This window comes from Alexandromys fortis, unplaced genomic scaffold (assembly GCF_014885135.2).
Source record: "Alexandromys fortis isolate MF-2015 unplaced genomic scaffold, M_Fortis_MF-2015_v1.1 scaffold_68, whole genome shotgun sequence".
Lineage (NCBI taxonomy): Eukaryota > Metazoa > Chordata > Mammalia > Rodentia > Cricetidae > Alexandromys > Alexandromys fortis.
In genome coordinates, this window is record NW_026067948.1 from 5,859,167 (window position 1) to 5,877,164 (window position 17,998).

Sequence of the window (17,998 nt, forward strand, 5' to 3'; positions counted from 1 at the left end):
CGACTCAGCTCAGCGCCTCTACAATCCAGGAGCCAGACTCAGGGAGTGGTGCTGCCGACTTTCAGGCTGGGTGCTCTTGTGACAGTGTCCCATGGAGGTGTGCAGGGCCCTCCTGACCCAGACAGCCTCTCACTGAGACTTCCGTCTCGTGTGATTCTAGACTGTGTCAACTTGACAGTTAAGGACTACCTGTCACAGCTATCTACAGAGGTCAGCCGAATTCACAGATCCTGTCTTTCTGAAGGTACATTGTTCGGCATCAGAGTCCTTAGCTTTGTAAACACCAGAAACCTATTGGTTCAACAGTATGCAGAGAGAGCTGTTTCATTTACCAGATCTGGTTCCCAAACCTTTGAGCAGCACTCGTTGAATCAGAGGCTAATATGCACTCAGTTGGCCCATGTGTACGCAATGCTAGAATAAAACACGTGTGTTGAGTGAGCGGTTTGCTGTCGACTCTGCAGGAAAATGTTTGTTTGGGGACAAAGGGCAAAGTATGCCTGGCAGGTGGCATCGTAGTGGTGGCGGCGTCACCGTGCCGCCTACCTGCCGTACTTGCTGTGCTGTTTAGTCTTCAGAGGAATGAGTGGAGTGATGGGGGCTTGCGTGCAGTGCGTGTCTTTGAGCTCCGTTAGCACATGGTAAAACTTTAGTGTGTGTGTGTCCTCATGTGTGTTGTTGTGTTCTCTTGTTGATACCACCCAGCTAAGTCTGACTGTAGCCAGCTTTCTTTTGGGCCACCAACCAGCTTCTAAATCATGACATGGAGAGCTAGTACTAGTTTTGAATGCTTTGCCTTAGCTCTCTTATTTTTAATCCATTTCTCTTTACATTTTTGCCTTGAAGGTTTTTTTCCCCTGTTGTTGTTGTTGTTTTGTTTTTTGACATAAAATTTCTTTGTAGCTTTGGGACTAGCTCTTGTAGACCAGACTGGCCTCAAACTTATAGAGATCCATCTGCCTCTGCCTCCCAGAGTACTGGGATTAAAGGTGTGCACCATCACCATCTGACATGCTTTGGGGGAATTTTTACTTTTCTTTCTTTTTATGTATCTTATTTTCATTGCTTCTTGTGTCTGACTGGTGGCTGCCTACCTTCTGACTCTAAAGTGTCCCCCTCTTTCTCCCTGGTCGTCTCTCTCTCTCTCTCTCTCTCTCTCTCTCTCTCTTTCTAGTTCTCCTACTTATTCTCTCTGCTTGCCAGCCCCTCCTATCCCTCTCCTGCCTAGCTATTGACTGCTCATCTTTTTAATTAGACCAATCAAGTGTCTTTGGCAGGCAAGGTGAAACAGCAACACTTTTTTTCATAATTAAACAAATGCAGCATAAACAAATGTAACACATCGTTACATAGTTAACAAAGGCAGAAGAAACAATGTAACAGCTTCACACAGTTAAAGTAACAGTCTGTAGGATAAACAAATGTAACACATTGTTACATAGTTAACAAAGGCAATAGAAACAATGTAACAGCTTCACACAGTTAAAGTGACAGTCTGCAGCAGAAACAAATGTAATACATCTTTGCCCAGCTAAAATAACATTTTACAACACCGGACTTTCCTACTTTAGGGATGTGACCCTTGCTGTGAACACTCCTATTGCTGGCCAGTGCTGAAGACAGACTGACCTAATCTTTCTCATTGGGCACTCTTTTTGGAATTGTGCTCTAGCAGCCGAGAATGCTTTCTTGCCCAGGGACATGTAGTGACTGACAAGGACAGGCTGGAAGGTGCAGTGTCAGGGTTCTGGAAAGCTGCTCAGTCACTGACTAGCATTCAGGTTCTCTCGCCACCGTTTATGGCTTCCTTCCTTGTGGGGAGCCCGTCTGGGCCTCCTATGGTAACTTTCAGAAGAGAACTTGGGCTTTGGAGAGTCTGTCCCTAACTTCAGTTTAAAATGAATGTGTAAGATTCTTAATCACCTTGCCCTAGATCTCCAGCAAGAAAACAAAGCTTAGCAGGAGATGGGAACCTGTCTAGGGTTCCTATCAAGAATGCATTCATGCGTACCTAGGATGCCTGCATCTCTAGAGCCTGCACAGACCTCTCTGCCTGCTGCATCTAGCAGCCTGTGCTGCGAGTCCTCACTGTCTGCAACCCCAGCTGTCTCCTCGGTGGCTGAGCCCCTGGACCACGGCGTAAGCTGCAGCTGCAGAGACCTCAGCCAAAGGGACTTGGGCACATTTGCAGAAGCTATGGACTGATAACCTGCACTTACTTGGATGCTGATTTCTTTTTATTTTTTTGCCAGTGTGGTATTTTTAAAGGGCTGGGTATAATGGTTTAAACTGGAAAAAAAAATCAGAAAAATTCTACAAACCTCTGAATATCCAGTTTCTCTGGCTAAGCAGGGTTTGCGTTCCCACAGGGCATGTGTTACTGGAGAGGTCTAAATGGGGCACATGCCTTCCAGTTACCCTCCTTGCCCTTCCCTCGTTTGGTTGCATTGCTGCTTAGGATTAGTGCCTTGCAAAACCACTCTTGGTGTGTTGCAAAAGAAAAACAAGCAGGCAAAGCCAGTCCCAGGACAGGGCTGGACTCTTTCGGATGGTTCCTGGTGTCCCTGGGGTATTCCTTCTTTGGAACTGCCCCAGGGTTTTTTCTTTCTGACCTCATTCTTTGGTATTGCCATCTTTGAGTTTGTTCTTCCAGCTTCTGGTCCCAGTGGGTCTGCAGTGTTGAATAAGGAGTGAAGAGTCTGGGATCACATGATATGATTTTAGCAATCCCCTGCCTCAGTCTTTCAAGTGTTGAGATTAGTCATGAGCGACTATGCCTGGCAAGACTTGGTTTTGGATTTCAACTGCACTGATTTTAATTCCCTTATTTGTAAAATGGGGTTGATAACAGGCCTCACAGGCAGTCCGTGTGGTGGGTGGAATTTTGTATACAAAGCATCAAATTACTGTGCTCCATCTCTTCTTTAAGACTGAGATAAAAAAAAAAAAGACCGAGGTCAAGGCCAGATGCGATTTTTTTAAAAATTTATTTATTATGTGTACAACATTCTGCTTCCCACACACCAGAAGAGGGTGCCAGATCTCATTACAGATGGTTGTGAGCCATCATGTGGTTGCTGGGAATTGAACTCAGGACCTCTGGAAGAGCAGTCAGTGCTCTTAACCTCTGAGCCATCTCTCCAGCCCCAGATGCGATTTCTTGACTGCCTTCTGGCCACTCACACCTTTTTGACTCTGAGAATAAAGTCAACTCCTATGGTTTCATCCCTGAAGCTTCCAGCCCTTCTCACTGTGTGCTCTTGCTTAGTAGATCCGACTGTCCCTAGCCACTCCCATCTGAGAATAATGGAGGCAGGTGGGCGCGCTGTGTTTTAGGTAATTCCGTGGAAGGCACGCTTCATATCAAACCTTCCACAACTGTGCCTTGTTTCCTGAAGGAGACAACTCCACTTTCTCACAGTCCGTTGGAATTTGATCTGAGCTCATGCCTTTCCTATTCACGTGTCTCTACAGAAATAGGACCACGGACCAAAGCTGGAAAGTCATCGATAGAAAAAATTGGTACTGCAAGAGGGACTCTTCGTCTGAGATCGAAGGGTCCTGCTACAGTGGAAGAGCTGGTATGTCATGTTCAGTGAGTCCCCATTCTGTTTGCACACATGCAGTTATGTACACATACAGTTATGCAATTCTGTTTGCACATATACAGTTATTCACATATACAGTTATGTGCATATACAGTTATGTACATTCTATTTGCACATATACAGTTATGCACATTTCGTTTGCACATATACAGTTATGCACATTCCATTTGCACATATACAGTTATGCACATTCCGTTTGCACATATACAGTTATGCACATCCTGTTTGCACACATACAGATATGCACACATACAGTTATGCACATTTATTAGAGCTAGAAATAAAACTAAGTAATCATAGTAAAATGCAAGGTTGGGTGCTTTGAATTCATCTTCTCATCAGTGTTTCCTCCTCCTGCAAACCACCGAGGTGTTAAGAGGAAAATACAGCAAAGCATGGGAGAGAGCCTGAGGTCTTTGGGAGTCCCCTCCTCCAGCAGGTCACTAGTCTAGACTTGTCTGTGGATGTTTGGACTATCAGGGGACATGTACTTGTGAAGGCTGTTATGATGAAAGACTATATCCTAAATGTCCAGTCTCCTCAGAAAACTATTTCGAGTCATGTCTGACTTTGCTCTTTCATGCTCTGCACTCCTGCCAGGGACACCCTGGGGATCCAGCTCTGCACAATTTCAGACTCCGACAACCTTGCCCTGCATGCACTGGGACTCCAGCACCTTCTCCAACCCTGGAGGCTGCTGGACCATTCCCTGTTCTCCTCCCTTTCCTTCTGTGCTGGGTACAGCAGGCAGGATTATCCTCTAGAGATGCAAGTTGGGGGAGGTGGGGGTTTCCTGTGTCCCGAGAATGAAAGCTGTGTCCTGACCCCACATTTCTGGTCATTACCACCACCTTCTGCCACTCCCTCAGCTACCATCACCTTCTGCCACCCCCTCAGCCACCCCCACTTTCTGCCACCCCCACCTTCTGCCACCCCCTCTGCCACCCCCACCTTCTGCCACCCCCTCTGCCACCACCACCTTCTGCCACCCCCTCAGCCACCAGAGATGCAAGTTGGGGGAGGTGGGGGTTTCCTGTGTCCCGAGAATGAAAGCTGTGTCCTGACCCCACATTTCTGGTCATTACCACCACCTTCTGCCACTCCCTCAGCTACCATCACCTTCTGCCACCCCCTCAGCCACCCCCACTTTCTGCCACCCCCACCTTCTGCCACCCCCTCTGCCACCCCCACCTTCTGCCACCCCCTCTGCCACCACCACCTTCTGCCACCCCCTCAGCCACCAGAGATGCAAGTTGGGGGAGGTGGGGGTTTCCTGTGTCCCGAGAATGAAAGCTGTGTCCTGACCCCACATTTCTGGTCATTACCACCACCTTCTGCCACTCCCTCAGCTACCACCACCTTCTGCCACCCCCTCAGCCACCCCCACTTTCTGCCACCCCCACCTTCTGCCACCCCCTCAGCCACTCCCACCTTCTGCCACCCCCTCTGCCACCCCCACCTTCTGCCACCCCCTCTGCCACCACCACCTTCTGCCACCCCCTCAGCCACCCCCACCTTCTGCCACCCCCTCTGGCGCAGCCAGGTTCCGCTCATCCTCACCAGCTCCCAGTGTTTCCTTTGCTCAGGGTGTTAGGGCTGCTGTTACCACCGCCCCCTTCCTGGTGTACTCCCACCTTCTTCATTTTTCTGCCTGTGTATCTCCCTACCCACACAGTCTTTTCAGAATATCTGGCTCAAGTTGCAATTCTCTGCCTTTAGCTCTTCTTAACCTTAATTTTCCTCAATGCACCAAATATGGCTGATTCATATCTTTATTTTATTCAGTTTCATCTGTTGTTATTTCATAGTCTCGGTCACCCAGCCTAGAATCTCATGTGCCAAAGGAACTCAAGCTTTTGCAGCATCAATGAATTAATTATGGATTTATTTTAGGTTGAGGAAAGCAAGGGCTTCATTGACTGACTGTCAGGGCAAAGGTCAGTCTCTGAGTGGAAAATGCCAGAAGGTGAAGAGACAAATGGAGGGGGAAGGTGAGAGAAGAGATCAGGAAGGGCAAGGGCAGGAGCAGGTCTGCCCACCCCAGTGAGGACAGTGTGCGATGAAGTCGACGCAGCGGCATCCAAGGCTTGCAGCTCCTGGGAGCAGAGCCCAGGCAGGGGCCCTCACAGCCTGTGTGTGGATGTTACCCTCAGATCCCCAGGTTTGCAGAAAGGAGAGTCAGGTGACCAGTAGGTGGCTGTTTACAAAGTGGTCCTGTCCCTAGAACCTGTTGAGTGACGATGTCCAGGGTCAGTGAAGGGCTGGTTGGTTAGAGCGGCTGCGTAAAGACCACTAGGTGAAGGCCATCTTTGGGGCTGTGAGAGGAGTCGCTCAGGATGCTGTGTGTTTTGAGGAACCTTGAGGAGAATGGTGAGTCAGGGACTCAGTCCCTCATGCTTGAGAAAGGATGGTGGCAGGGGCTCGCGCAGCTGCTTGTGAGGCAAAAGACATACGTGCTGGATCTCAGCTCCCTTTCCCCTTTTTATTCAGTCTGGTCCTCAAGGAACAGTGCTGCCCGCAGTTAGAGCAGGCCTTCCTAATCGAGGACCTAATCTAGACCCTAGTCACAGGTGCACGCAGAGATGTGTTTCCATGGAAATGCCACCTCTCATCAGATTCACGCTTAAGATTAGCTAGCAGTGAGGCAAGCACAGCCGTAAAACCCGGCAGAGTCAGAGTGTTTCGAGAAGGAGCGGTGCTGAATTCTGTGCGCCTCAACAGGGTAGGGATATCTGGCTGAGCCTTTACTTCTTCCTCTGCTCATCTCACCCCCTGGCGGGTTGCTGAAGACTGTGCCTGTCTCTTCAACCAATGCCCAAGCCTGCACAGAGGGCAGGAATCTGTAGGAGAATGTAAAACCGGTGGGTGCAGCTTGCAGTCGGCCACTAGGAAAAGGCTCTTTTGATTCTCTGTGTGAGGCTGTGAGGAAGAGGAGCAGCCTTGACACGTTGTGTGAGGAAGCAGGGCATGCTGGGTAGTTCCACGTCCTGTGGGGGATGAGCATCGTTTCCCAACAGTGAACATAACCAGTGACTATGTGTTAAGCACCCTGTTGTTCATGAGGTGCTGCAGTGAAAGGAAGGGAGCTAGGACGTCTGTCTGCAATCTCTGGGGAGCTAGGAAGAAACCATTCGAATGTAAGCATTAAGAATCCATCCATTTGCATAGTCTGCATAATCAATAGGTCAATTAGAACTATCTCATAATGAAAGGGAGCTAGTTTGATGCTAATATCGAATCGGTACAAATACACCCTGTCATGCTGTTCACACTCACACACATGCACCCAAAAGCTCACTCATTTATGTATGTACACTTATATGAACACATATACCCGCACTCCCCGCACATGTATACAGTCACACATAATGCACTGGCATTTTCTCATGTTTGTATGTACATTTTCTCATGTTTGTATGTACACTTATATGAACACATATACCCGCACTCCCCGCACATGTATACAGTCACACATAATGCACTGGCATTTTCTCATCTTTGCATTCACACACATGGGGGAGGTGGAGACTGGAGGCTCCTGGGACTTCGCAGCTGAATCAGTAAACTCCAGGTGCAGTGAGAGACCCTGTCTCAAAAGTATAAGGGAGAGCAATTGAGGAGAGCTCTTAATATCAGTCATACATGTGCATATACACGGAATACACACACAGACACGCAAAGACACACACACACGGGCACAGACAGACAGACACACACACACAGGCAAAGAGTTTGGAGATTCCCAACCTTTTAGTGGCCCATGACCCTAACTTCTAGTCGTGCAACTGTACTCTCCAGGGACTTCTTACTGTGACTGTAATATTCTCTTCTATCGACTTTATAAACTCATGTGGACTTGCCACGTGTTGCTCTGTTCACAGTGTCTCTCCCCTGTGTTCTGATGCCTCTCCAGCCCTGTAAACATGGTTCTTAAATCGCTTTCTTCTGAAGACTTCTCTGGCTTCTGTACCTCTTATGCCCTTCAAACTATTGTCTAATCATTCTTTCTCCCCTTAACTGTGCCTCTCTCTCTCTCTCTCTCTCTCTCTCTCTCTCTCTCTCTCTCTCTCTTTAGTGTTGACTCTACAGCTATTTACTGTACTGATTTGCATTTAGCTATAAGGTTACAAGGTATATTCCAGATATGTCCATTAGAATTAGCTAATGGACAAGCTATTTCCTGCCGTCAAGAGATTTTATTGTATAAATGCATTATCTTGTCATTCTTCCTTTAAAGCCCTCTGAAGCCAAAGCAAAGGCGATCGAAAAGGTCGATGATCTCCTCGAACTGTACATGGGAATTCGAGATATCGATTTGGGTAAGGCCACACTGTTAACAGTAATTTCCACGTTGTTTATAGATGATAGCCAACTATATATGCTTCAGGATGAAAAGGATTGTGGAACCCAAAAAAGCATAAAAATAGTAAAGATGAATGATTTTCCCAGGTGACTGCTGATTTAACTTAAAATTTTAGCTAAACTGGGCGTGGTGGCACATTCCTTTAACCCTAGCACTCCAGAGGCAGAGGCAGGAGGCAGAGGACGGAGAATCTCTGTGAATTCAAGGACAGCCTGGTTTACACACTGTGTTCCAGGACAGCCAGAGCTACATAAAAATTTAATAGGATTCCTGAAATAGGAAGAAAAAGATACAAGACTCCTGAGTAAGGATGACTCCACAGTGGGGTTTCTGGGTGCTTCCTAGGTTATTTCTTTTGTTTCTTTGTTTGTTTATTTGTTTTTGGATACAGGGTTTCTTTGTGTAACAGTCCTGGATGTTCTGGAATTTGTTTTTGTAGTCCAGGGTGGCCTCGAACTCACTGAGATCCACCTGCCTCTGCCCCCAAGTGCTGGGATTAAGGACTTGCACCACCACTGCCCAGCCCTGGGCTATTTCTTATGTTACCATGAACGTGTCAAGTTCTTTTTTTATCAACTAAAACTCTACTGGTAGCAAATACTGCAAAACAAAATGAATGCAAAAACCCTAATTCCAACTGTATTAAGTAGGAAAAAATGGGAGAAATTTATGGTTTTTATAACCAAAAAATTCAGAGATGGGTCTTGTCTTCAAAACTGGCTGAATCTGGGTGCTGAAGAGATGGCTCAGAGGTTAGGAGCTCTTAATGCTGCATTCAGTTCCCAGCACTCCTGTGGCAGCTCACATCTTATGGCTCCAGTTCCAGGGTCTGATGCCCTCTTCTGGCCTCCATGGGTACTGCATGCAGTGCAGCTGAAACACATAAAAGAATGCTAGATCTGTAACATAAATACAGTATAACAAAAATAACTTTAAATTTGTATCAATATGCACAAATCCGTACCACTGTAAAATATTTGAGACTAGTGGTTGTTCAAAAGTGGATTCAACAATCTACCCTTTCATACCATCTATACTGTATCCCTCTTTTTTACCCTCAGAAAGAGATCCCTGAATCTAATCTCCTTTGTTCAGCTTTTGATCAATAAAAACTTGTAATCAACCCCTCTAAATGATCACAAGCATCCATAACCCATTGAATGACAAAGGAACCCCCACCCCACCTCTTAAGAACGTGGCATCGTGTTATCTAGACTACTTCCTGTTGTCTGGGGGCCATGGCATCTTTGGGGGAATCCTGAGAAAACTGAGATATTGGTCAAGTTCAGGAAACGCTATCCATAATATTTGTTTAGTCTATGTGATGGGAAAGCACAAAGCTTATCTGTCGTCCTGACTAGAATAGCCTATGAGGCTGGACCACCTTAGTGAGCAGCCTTGAGACCCTTCTGGACATGGAACTCCGAGGAAGTTTCAACAGAGGCACTCTGAGAGGCTGGATCACCTGGGCCACCTCTTTTCACTGGTGTCTGGTCCCCTTACTCTGAAAACACACAAACTTTCAAAGGTAACATACATATCTTCATTAACACAAGTATAGACTATGCATTGTACATAAAAGCCAGCCAAAGATAATTTTTTGTTTTAAGTTTGAGCTGTAAAATATATATTACCTGTCTTGTAGGTTTTCTACATTTCTTTATGTCTTCAGCCAGGATTTTCAGGGGGTCTCTCCCAGTCAAACCTGATCCTCTTTAACTTTGAATGAATCTTCAGCCTTTTGTTTTCTGTGGAAATAAAAGCATATCCTCTTTCCCTAAGCAATACATCTCCTGAATTCTGTTTTAAAGTTCAGGCATCCTGAAGTATTGAGGTTTAACTCAGCAGTCTCTTCCACAGTCCAGTGTCTCCAGTACCTGTCATTCTCTGTTCATTAGCATCCAAAAAATTCAAATTAACACAACACCATGCAGGATCCAGTCTGTATTTTCCATCTTTGTGTGGCTTATCCTTTTTATATTATTTTACTTTTTCTTTAGAGACTTTATCTTGCTCTTTATAAACTATTTTTTTGATTATCTATACCCATGTTTTTTTCTTTTTTAACCTCTGTGCCTTTGCAGAGGTTTTGTGTATCTGGACCTGGTTTTCTAAGCATTTGTAGAGTTCTCTGATGACACGAGACAAATCTTAAATGGCTATGCCAGCCACCAGTGCATCTCAGCTTAGCACATAGTGCTGGCCACTGGCTCCAGCCCACAGGCAGTCTCTGTAAGCTGAGCCTACTGAGAGACCTTGGTCACCAAGAAACTGCATTTGACTCTGTGTTTTGAACTTTTTTTCTTTTGCTTTCTCAGACCTTATGTGGATGTATGTGGCTGGAAGTTGGGCACCATTTATAGGTAGATTTTTCTTTAAGCAGCCAGCTCGTTCTCTCTCTCTCTCTCTCTCTCTCTCTCTCTCTCTCTCTCTCTCTCACACACACACACACACACACACACACACACACACACAAAACCAACTATACGGAGACTTATTATTGATTATGAAAGCCTGGCCTTAGTTTCTTAGCCTTGTTTCTAACTAGTTCTTTTTTTATTTTTTTATTTTTTTTTGGTTTTTCGAGACAGGGTTTCTCTGTGGTTTTGGAGCCTGTCCTGGAACTAGCTCTTATAGACCAGGCTGGTCTCGAACTCACAGAGATCCGCCTGCCTCTGCCTCCCGAGTGCTGGGATTAAAGGCATGCGCCACCACCGCCCGGCTTTCCTAACTAGTTCTTATGCCTTAAATTAATCCATGCTTTTAATCTACACTCTTTTATGTTACTCTGTCCTGCCCATTCTGCTTCTTCAATGTCTGGCTGGTGACTCTCCCTTTCTTCCCAGAGCTCTCTGTCCCCAGAGGTCCGCCTAACCTCTTCCTGCCCAGCTAATGGCTCTTTATAAACCAACCATGGTGGCACATCTCACACGGTGTAAAGGAATATTCCACAACACGTTAGGGGAACAGCTGACACATGACCTCCATAGGCATAGAAGTGGCATAAACTAAGGAAGACAAGCATCTGCAAGTTCAGCTGCCGTGGCTCCCAGGGCCGCCTGACTTCGCCTCGCTTTAAGGGACCCAGGAGAAGACACTCTCTCTCTCACACTCCCTCTGTTCTTCTATTTCTTGTTTCCCACTTTCCTTTTTGTCTACTCTGCCAGGATATTGTGACTTTATCGTATTTCTAAAGCTTCTATGTTTACACTACTTCTCTGGTTTTGTTTATGTGTTTTTGCATTATCAGGCGACCTCCTTTTGACTTTTGTTTTCTTTTATAAAGGTTTCCCTTCAACCCCCTCTTATAGCATTTTCCTTCACCCTTCGTTTCCTTCACCTTGGGCCTCTTCTGGCCTCCTCCTCTCCACCCTATTATTCTCTCAGATTTGTTTCTACGCTAACCTTAAATAATTTTAACCTCATCTCACAGTCTACGTTGCCCTTTTCTGTTTTGTGATAATTGTTTTAATCTACATGCACCACTGTACCTTGTTTGGTTGCTGTTGTTGCTGCTTGAATAATTTGTTTTCTCCTCTCTGAGCAGTGCTGGGGCTGAACCTTAAGAGCAACTGCTCCCTAAGACCCCAGATGAAACTGCACACCTCTCAACACAGAAAAAACAAGAAACATAAAATGCGAGGCAATATCACTTCTCGGCTAGTCAAAAGATCATAAATCTGTAAGAGTTGGATTCAAAGATACTAACTAAAATGGGTAAAATGTCAGACAAAGAATTTAAGAGCTTGTAAAAATGACCAGGGACTTCACATAAGATACATAGATACATAAAAACACATAAATGAAGTAATAAAATCAATCTTGAGTGTAGGAAAGAAAGTCAGTAAAATGGAAAAGAAATTCAACAAGAAAATTGAAGTTTTTTTTTTTAAAAAAAGAAATGTCCCAGGTGCTATGATGTATGCTTTTAATGACAGCACTCAGGAGGGAGAGGCAGGTGTGTCTGGGACCAACCTCAACAAAAATACCACTTGCCAGGGTAAGGATATGGGGATTTAGAAAATATTAGTAAAGAATATGAAGACACGAATGAAGATAATAAGACGGAGAAACAGAATAGTGTTGGGAGGGAGTTCCAGTGAGTACTGGAATTTACCCGTGCTTAATTCCCAATTGCTTTAAATACCCCTGACTCCAAGAGGTAGGGGTAAGACAAAAAACCTGCATCAACCCGACACAAGGCAATAAACACACCAATTGAAGGTCGCAGGCTACATTCTGTTGCTAGAACAAAACAAGTCTCGCTCACACCACAGACCAAAACATTCTGTAGGCAAATCACTCCCTGGGTAGAATCCCAAGTTATCTCCATAAAGAAACTGGAACTTAGTTGGATCCTTAGACTTTTGTTTGAGGTAGGAACACATCTACTTCTCTATTCCTGAAGTAGAGAGTCTGGCTATTAGCCACACCTGTTGACAATAACCTTGAGAGCATAACTCTCTGGTCTAAATCTAGGTGGGACCTTTGTTTGAGATGGAATCACAATAACCTTGAAGGAACTAGAGGTAAGTTCCCACTCCCAGACCTTTGGTCAACAGGAAATAGGCTCACATTTTTGGGCCTCCACACAGGTGGATCTCTGTGAGTTCCAGGACAGCCATGGCTACACAGTGAGACCCTATCTCAAAAACCCTACAAAACAAAGAAAAAAATATTAGAAAGGAAAAATTAAATGAGTCATAAACAAAATAACCACAAAATAAATAAAACAGTTACAGCAACAAAACTGAGAAAAACCACAGTGGACAGTATCACCAATATACTACATCAAACAAGAGAAAGACTGTCTTGACCAGAAGACTAGGTCAACACATCCCACTTAGACACCAGTGAAGAAGAGAACTGAATAGTCCAGCCCACAGATTTCCAAGATCTCTGGACCAAACTGATAATCCATGGGACAGACAAAGGAACTGGGATAAAGCTAAAGGAACAGAAAAATTCTAGCTAATATAAGAGAAAATTCCCAAAATCCAGGGAACAAAATGAACACCCCAACACAGTAGAACCCCAGATCGGCATGAACAGAGGAGAAAATGGTAGAACTAAGATGATCCTGTGCACTTACAACCAGGGTCACCTCATCTTCAGAACCCACCTTTGGGGAGAGTTCTGGGATTTGGATAAATGACTCAGGCTTGTCAGAGTAATTCAGCTGCATGGGAATAAGAGAGTTTAGAGAGGACAGTGACCGTAAACACAGGGACCAGACAGTGTTTGTTGGAAAATGATACAATTCATCAGTCCAGCTGAGAAGCTACAGATGATGACAGAGAGGGTGAGATTCGGGATTCAAATCCGTTCCTGGATCATGAGCTAGAATTTGGGAGAAATAAACTTTCAAGGTAGGACCTTAGAGCTGTCTTTAACATCAGAACTTTTCATAGTTATCCAAACCAGAACTAGTTATTATTATTAAAATACAGTTATGGGGGCTAGAGAGATGGTCCAGCAGTTAAGATTGCTCGCTGCTCTTCCAGAGGATGCGAGTTCAGTTCCCAGTCCCCACGGTGGGTGGCTCACAGCCACTGTAACTCTAGCTCCAGAGGATCTGATGCTCTCTTCTGGACTCCATGGGTACCACACTTACACGCTTATACCCTCACCACACAGACAGACATATTCAAATAAATAGAGATAAAATAAATCCGGTACTTACGGAAGCCTGAGGAGGCCATGGCATCTCCTGGAACTGGAGGAACATGGGGGAACATGGCATCTCCTGATTGTGAGTTGTCGTGTGAGTGCTGGGAATTGAGCCTGAGTGCTCTTCACCTCCGAGCCCTCTCTCCAGCCCCCCACAAACAAATCTTTAAACATTGACTTTATTTATGTATATGAGTGTTTTGCCTTGCATGTATTTGTGTGCACCGTGTGCAAACCTGATGCCCTCAGAGGTCAGAAGAGGGCGTGAGATGCCCTGGAACTGGGATTATGGATGATTGTGAGCCACCTTGTGAAAGCTGGGTTTTGAACCTGTGTCTTCTGCCAGGATAAGTGTTCACAATAGATGAACCATCTCTCAAGCCCCTAAATATTAAATCTTAAAAAAAATTTATAGACACAGCTGGGTGATGGTGGTGCACTCCTTCAATCCCAGCACTCGGGAGGCAGAGGCTGGCGGATCTCTGTGAATTTGAGGCCAGCCTGGTCTACAAGAGCTAGTTCCAGGACAGCCAGGACTGTCACACAGAGAAACCCTGTCTTGAAAAACCAAGAAAAACAAAGCCCTTCCCCCCAAACCCCAGATATATTACAGCAGAATGATGGATAATAGTGCAAGTGATTATAAACTAATCTAAGACATAAGTTTTTAAAGATGAATTTTCTGGTTGATGAGATGGCCCAGCAGAAAAACCACTGCCCACCAGGCCAGGTGATCCAAGTGTGGTCCTAGGGCTCCATGTGGTGGAAGGAGAACGCTGCCTCCTGCATGCTGAAGTTGTCCTCTGACCTTCACGGTCCACACTGTGGTGTACCAGACTTCCCTTCCTCAAATGCATGTGCGTGCACACACACACACACACACAATATAATTTTAAAAAGAACCTAATAAAAATAATGAATTTTCTCTTGTTCTCAGAAATCTAGGCCATTACATATTCTAAAAATTTCATTGAAATCATCCAGTGGTCCCTTGTCAGTTTAGTTAAATATCTGTAGCAAATTCCTTCAATCGACATGAAGCCATTGCCATCAAACATGATTAGTAGTGAGATCAGTCACTTAGGGAGGCAAAGTGTGAGGGAAATAATTATTTGAAGAGTGTCAGCTGTTGTTATTAGGAATTTCTGCTGCTCAGATACGATTAGCATGAGATATAATCCAGAAATGTGAGCCTATCTGAATAGACAAATGGATGCCTTTATCTTTTGCATTTCCAGTATTTCTTGGTTTTCAGGAAATTCCTTCCTTCCTTCCTTCCTTCCTTCCTTCCTTCCTTCCTTCCTTCCTTCCTTCCTTCCTTCCTTCCCTCTTTCCCTCCTCTCTCTCTCTCTCTCTCTCTCTCTCTCTCTCTCTCTCTCTCTCTTTCTCTCTCTCTCCAGGGTTTCTCTGTGTTGCCCTGGCTGTCCTGGAACTTGTTCTGTAAACCAGGCTGGCCTCAAACTCAGAGATCCACCTGCCTCTACCTCCTGACTGCTGGGATTAAAAGCGTGCCCCCCTGCCCCCACCACCTGGCTTCAAATGAGTCTTTGTAGGAAATAACTTTGAGGATGAATGCGCTTCAGTGGTTGTGAAGTTAGGTTGTGAAATGTGATTTTTTTTCAACCAGCTAAGCTCACATGGAGTACCTTGGGATGCTATTTGTAAAGGAATAAGTGCCGGAAGTTGTGGAGTCCCCTGGAGTGAGCTAACATAAGGATACATTGTCATACTTTCAATTGGAAGCTTTAGGCAACAGTGTTACTACCTGTGGACCTACATTGTTTTCTGATACCAATGCAGGATTTTGGAACTATCTATGGGAATTCCAGAATTTTTTTTCAAGGCAGGGTTTCTCTGTAGCTTTAGAGCCTGTCTTGGAACTAGCTCTTGTAGACCAGGCTGGACTCAAATTCACAGAAATACACCCTGCCTCTGCCTCCCAAGTGCTGGGATTAAAGGCGTGCGCCACCACCGCCTGGTGGCAGTTTCAGAATTTAAAAAATTATCCCATTAAAAAGACTAGAGATGTGTGGGAAGGCAATTCAAATGGTAGTTTCTAAGTTGTTTTTCCCACAGCGTCTTATGGCTGGTTAGAAAGCTATATACTAATGATGTTTCATAGGGAGGAACCTATTTCTCCCTTGGGTTCCTTGCCTTGGTCAGTGAAGCCATGCACACTGTGAAGAGCTCCTTCTACGTTGAGATCAATGGAATCTGGAGTAGATTTTTATTAAAAAGTGCCTTGTAGGGGCTGGAACTGACTCATTTGTTAAGAGCACTGGCTGCTGTTTCAGAGGAGCTGGCCCACAGAGCATCTCGGTCATGTGTGACATTCCGTCACAGGGTGTACCACCCCCTTACAGCTCCACAGGCACTGCCTACATATGGTGTACAAACATACATGCTGGCAAAACATCCAAACAAAAAATAACAGATACATCTTTTTTAAAACGTGTATTGGAGGGCACTATGTATGCTGCCTGCTATACATAAGACCCTGAGTTAGATAGAGTTCCAGTAACACATGCGCACGTGCACACACACACACCACACCCCATATATGCAGTTGCCTTTATATACATACACATGTACACACATATATGTACCTATACATATACATATATATATACACATATAAATACACACATATAATAAAGATTTTATGTAATAGGTTAATTTTTATATCTAAAAGTTCTTTAAATATTTACAGACTTAATGGAAACTGTATGTTGGTCAAAGTTTTGTGGCAGTAGGAACATAAAAATATTCTCAGAGTGGCCACAGGAGGTCAGCACTTAGCTGTACTATGTGGCATAAAAAATCCTTTATGGTTGTTAGTGCTTATAAGGGGTGGAGCAAAAATGTAGGTGACCTTCAAGGGCTTCTAGATCCTGGGGAAAGTCCTTTGGGAGTGTGTGCTCACAGGATGCTCTTTCCCAGACCTAGAACACGGGGTTTGAGTGTCTTCCTAGGAAGGCAGACCACACACAGTATCTTAATTTTCTACTCTAACCCAGAAGGTGATCAAGAAAGACGCCACAGAACTCAGACTGCTGTGTGCTGTAATCTATTCCTTCACAGAGGGGAGCGTATACTGTGGCTGTCTGGGAGTAGGGCATGGATAGAAGGCACAGAGAGTGTTAGCCTGTGGGGAAGTCAGGGGCTGTTTGTGCTGATGTTCCTGGTGAGGGTACCCATGCGGCTTTCTTAAACTGTGTCTTCCACCCATCAGAATGCTGGAGGGTTTGCAGAGAGGACTCAGTAAAATACTTCTCTTGGAAACACAAGTTTGATCCCCAGAGTCCATGTAAAAATGATAGGCGTGGTGGTGTGGGCTTTAAAACTTAGTGTTGGGGGAGGTGGAGACAGGAGGATTCCTGGAGCTGGCTGGAGAGCCAGCAGAGCTTCCCTAGTGATCCCCAGTCCAGTGAGGAGGGCACAGTCTCAGAAAGAGGTGAATGGCATTTCAGAGGTTTGACATCTGAGGTTGTGTTCTGGTCTCTCTATGCACGTGCATACACTCCACACCAGACAAGACCAGACAAAACAAAACAGCCACCAGAGAATGCTAAAGCCTCCCAAGTGATGGTCTCTCAGGTTGGGGACAGGGCAGTGGGGACAGGTTCAGTCCTCCAATGTTGGCGCATGACTCTTTAACTTTGAAAAATTATCATTGACAGCTACGACCATGTTTGAAGCTGGAAAAGACAAAAGCAACCCCGACGAATTTGCTGTGGCCCTTGATGAGACTCTGGGAGACTTTGCCTTCCCTGACGAGTTTATGTTTGATGTGTGGGGAGCCATTGGCGATGCGAAACAAGGAAGATGATGCTGTGGGTGATCGTCCTGCAGAAATGACCAGAGCACTTCCGGAGGCAGCCTTCTTGGGGACTCTTAGATAACTTCATGACCTCTACTTCAGCTCCATGTGTATGAGATTCAGTCTATGAAATGTGATTTGATTTATGGATAATGTTTAATATAGTTTCCTGTGCAATATGCTTAAAATAAATCGAAGTCTGATCCATTTTAATATTTGTTCCAAAGCTTCTAAAAGTGACTTTTGAAGGAGTGTTTCTACACAGGTGGACTTGACCCTATTGACATGCCTTACTTCCCAAATTAAATAGTTTCTTACAACTTTGTGGGTATCTTTTCCTTCAATATCTTTAAAAAAAATTGTGTATTTATCATTGCTTTATGTGCTTGGTTATGGGTGTACCACGTGCATGCAGTTCTTGAGGAGACCAGAAGAGGGCTCCTGTAACTGTCTATAACTCTCCAGCTGGAGTTAAGCTCAGTTGTGAGCTTTCTGAGGGTGCTGGGAACTGAACCTGGGTGCTGGGTGGTCTGCCAG

The 17,998-nt window shown here is 45.0% G+C and overlaps 1 protein-coding gene across 1 annotated transcript in view; it reads left to right on the plus strand.

Annotated features, from left to right (window-relative positions):
* Gipc2 (GIPC PDZ domain containing family member 2) overlaps positions 1 to 17,781 on the plus strand; it is a 60,263-nt gene extending 42,482 nt beyond the window's left edge. Inside the window, exons 4-6 of the mRNA XM_050149505.1 lie at positions 3,475 to 3,581; positions 7,846 to 7,927; positions 17,322 to 17,781. Of these exons, the coding sequence (XP_050005462.1) occupies positions 3,475 to 3,581; positions 7,846 to 7,927; positions 17,322 to 17,470 (338 nt within the window). The 3' untranslated portion in view covers positions 17,471 to 17,781. The remainder of the gene's footprint in view (positions 1 to 3,474; positions 3,582 to 7,845; positions 7,928 to 17,321) is intronic.
* The last annotated feature ends 217 nt before the right edge of the window (positions 17,782 to 17,998 follow it).